The sequence below is a fragment of the Otolemur garnettii genome, unplaced genomic scaffold (genome assembly GCF_000181295.1).
Source record: "Otolemur garnettii isolate 467f Iridium unplaced genomic scaffold, OtoGar3 scaffold00179, whole genome shotgun sequence".
NCBI classification, from domain to species: Eukaryota; Metazoa; Chordata; class Mammalia; order Primates; family Galagidae; genus Otolemur; species Otolemur garnettii.
Genome location: NW_003852574.1, coordinates 685,207 through 686,755, shown reverse-complemented (window position 1 = coordinate 686,755; position 1,549 = coordinate 685,207). Strand labels below are relative to the sequence as shown.

General features: G+C 49.8%; 1 protein-coding gene across 4 annotated transcripts in view; it reads right to left on the bottom strand.

Annotated features, from left to right (window-relative positions):
* ATRIP (ATR interacting protein) overlaps positions 1-1,549 on the bottom strand; it is a 25,013-nt gene that overhangs the window by 4,696 nt on the left and 18,768 nt on the right. For all 4 annotated transcript variants that reach the window (XM_012811905.2, XM_023519557.1, XM_023519555.1 and 1 more), the window contains exons 7-8: positions 1,068-1,194; positions 212-901 (exon numbers count right to left, since the gene is read on the bottom strand). In XM_012811905.2, coding sequence (XP_012667359.1) covers positions 212-901; positions 1,068-1,194 — 817 coding nt within the window. The remainder of the gene's footprint in view (positions 1-211; positions 902-1,067; positions 1,195-1,549) is intronic.

Here is a 1,549-nt window from a genome sequence, read left to right as displayed (position 1 = left end):
TGACAGGTGCCTGTAGTCCCAGCTACTTGGGAGGCTGAGGCAAGAGAATTGCCTAAGCCCAGGAGTTGGAGGTTGCTGTGAGCTGTGTGATGCCATGCACTCTAGCGAGGGCAATAGACTAAAACTCTGTCTCTACAAAAAGAAAAGAGAAAAAAAAAATAAAAGGTCAGATAAGACCCACAAAGAATCATGACTCCCTGTGGCTTTATACCTGGGCAAGAAATCAGAAGAAGTGTTTTCAGCTAATTTCACCAAAACCTTAAGGCACTGGCTTAGGACACTGGCTTGGAGGTGACCTGTTGCTGCAGAAGAGAAAGCCAATAGGTGAAGAAGCATCTTCAATAGTGGATGCTGTCCTTGGTCATCAGCAACCTCCCTGGGGGCTGAAGTCACATCTTCATGACTATGTCTGTGAACCAGGCTCCTGTTTCCTTCCCCAGCAGCAGAATCTGCCCCTACTCCTGACAGTAATAGGCAGACAACTGCTCCGCTGTGGCACACCAGGTGCTGAAGGATGCTAAGTGAAGCCACAGAGAAGCCTTCCAGGTTGCAGACTGAGTCCTCAGGACTGGCCTCTACACCAGAGCTCACACAGGAGGAATGTGTCGGTGAGTTCCCAGGTGCTCCACTTCGCTTAGCTGCTGCCAAATCCTGTAGAGCCTGGCAGTGTAAGCCGATGAAGAACTGCACAAGGGGTAGGAAGTGTATGGCTCCAGGAAGCTGGCAGAGTGGGAAGGCCCTTCTGCCTCCCTCTCCTGGGTCTCCATCACATGAGCTTTCATCCCTGGCAACCAGACTGAGTCCAGTGAATGCCACATTTTGTGCTTCTCTCAAGGCTGAGAGGGAAAATGGCCCATCATGATAACCTGTGGTCCTGAGGCCTGAAATCCCAGCCACGGTACTGGCAACAAATACAAAAGAAAACAGGTAAATATGGGATGGAGATAAAGTCACAAGTCCCAAACAAATTATGGAGGCTCTCTGCATATCCCACAGACCTCCCAGGCTGAAAGGGATTTCCTTCCTGGGAACTCCTCAAACAAGCTTTCTAGGAGTTTTATGCTTACCTGCCAAACCCTGGTGGTTGCAAAGTGCCAGCAGGAGACTCAGAACAAGTGCTCAAGAGATGGCAAAGGCCTAGGGATGATCCTGGGGTCAAAGGCTGCTTCAGGAGCAGGTTTATCAAGATGGAACCTGCAGAAGACAAGATGACTCTGGAAGGTTCTGACATAGGAGATCTTTTCTATAGCTTCCGAAGGAAAAGGTAAGAGTTTCTTAGGTGCCAGCTATCCTTTAAACCAGTGGTTCTCAACCTTCCTAATGCCACAATGTATTTCCATTGTTGTATTTTTTCTTTTTCTTTTCTTTTTTTTTAAGAGACAAAGTCGGGGCTCGGCGCCTGTGGCTCAAGCGGCTAAGGCGCCAGCCACATACACCTAAGGTGGCGGGTTCAAATCCCCAGCCCGGGCCCGCCAAACAACAATGATGGCTGCAACCAAAAAATGGCCAGGCGTTGTGGCGGGCGCCTGTAGTCCCAGCTACTCGGGAG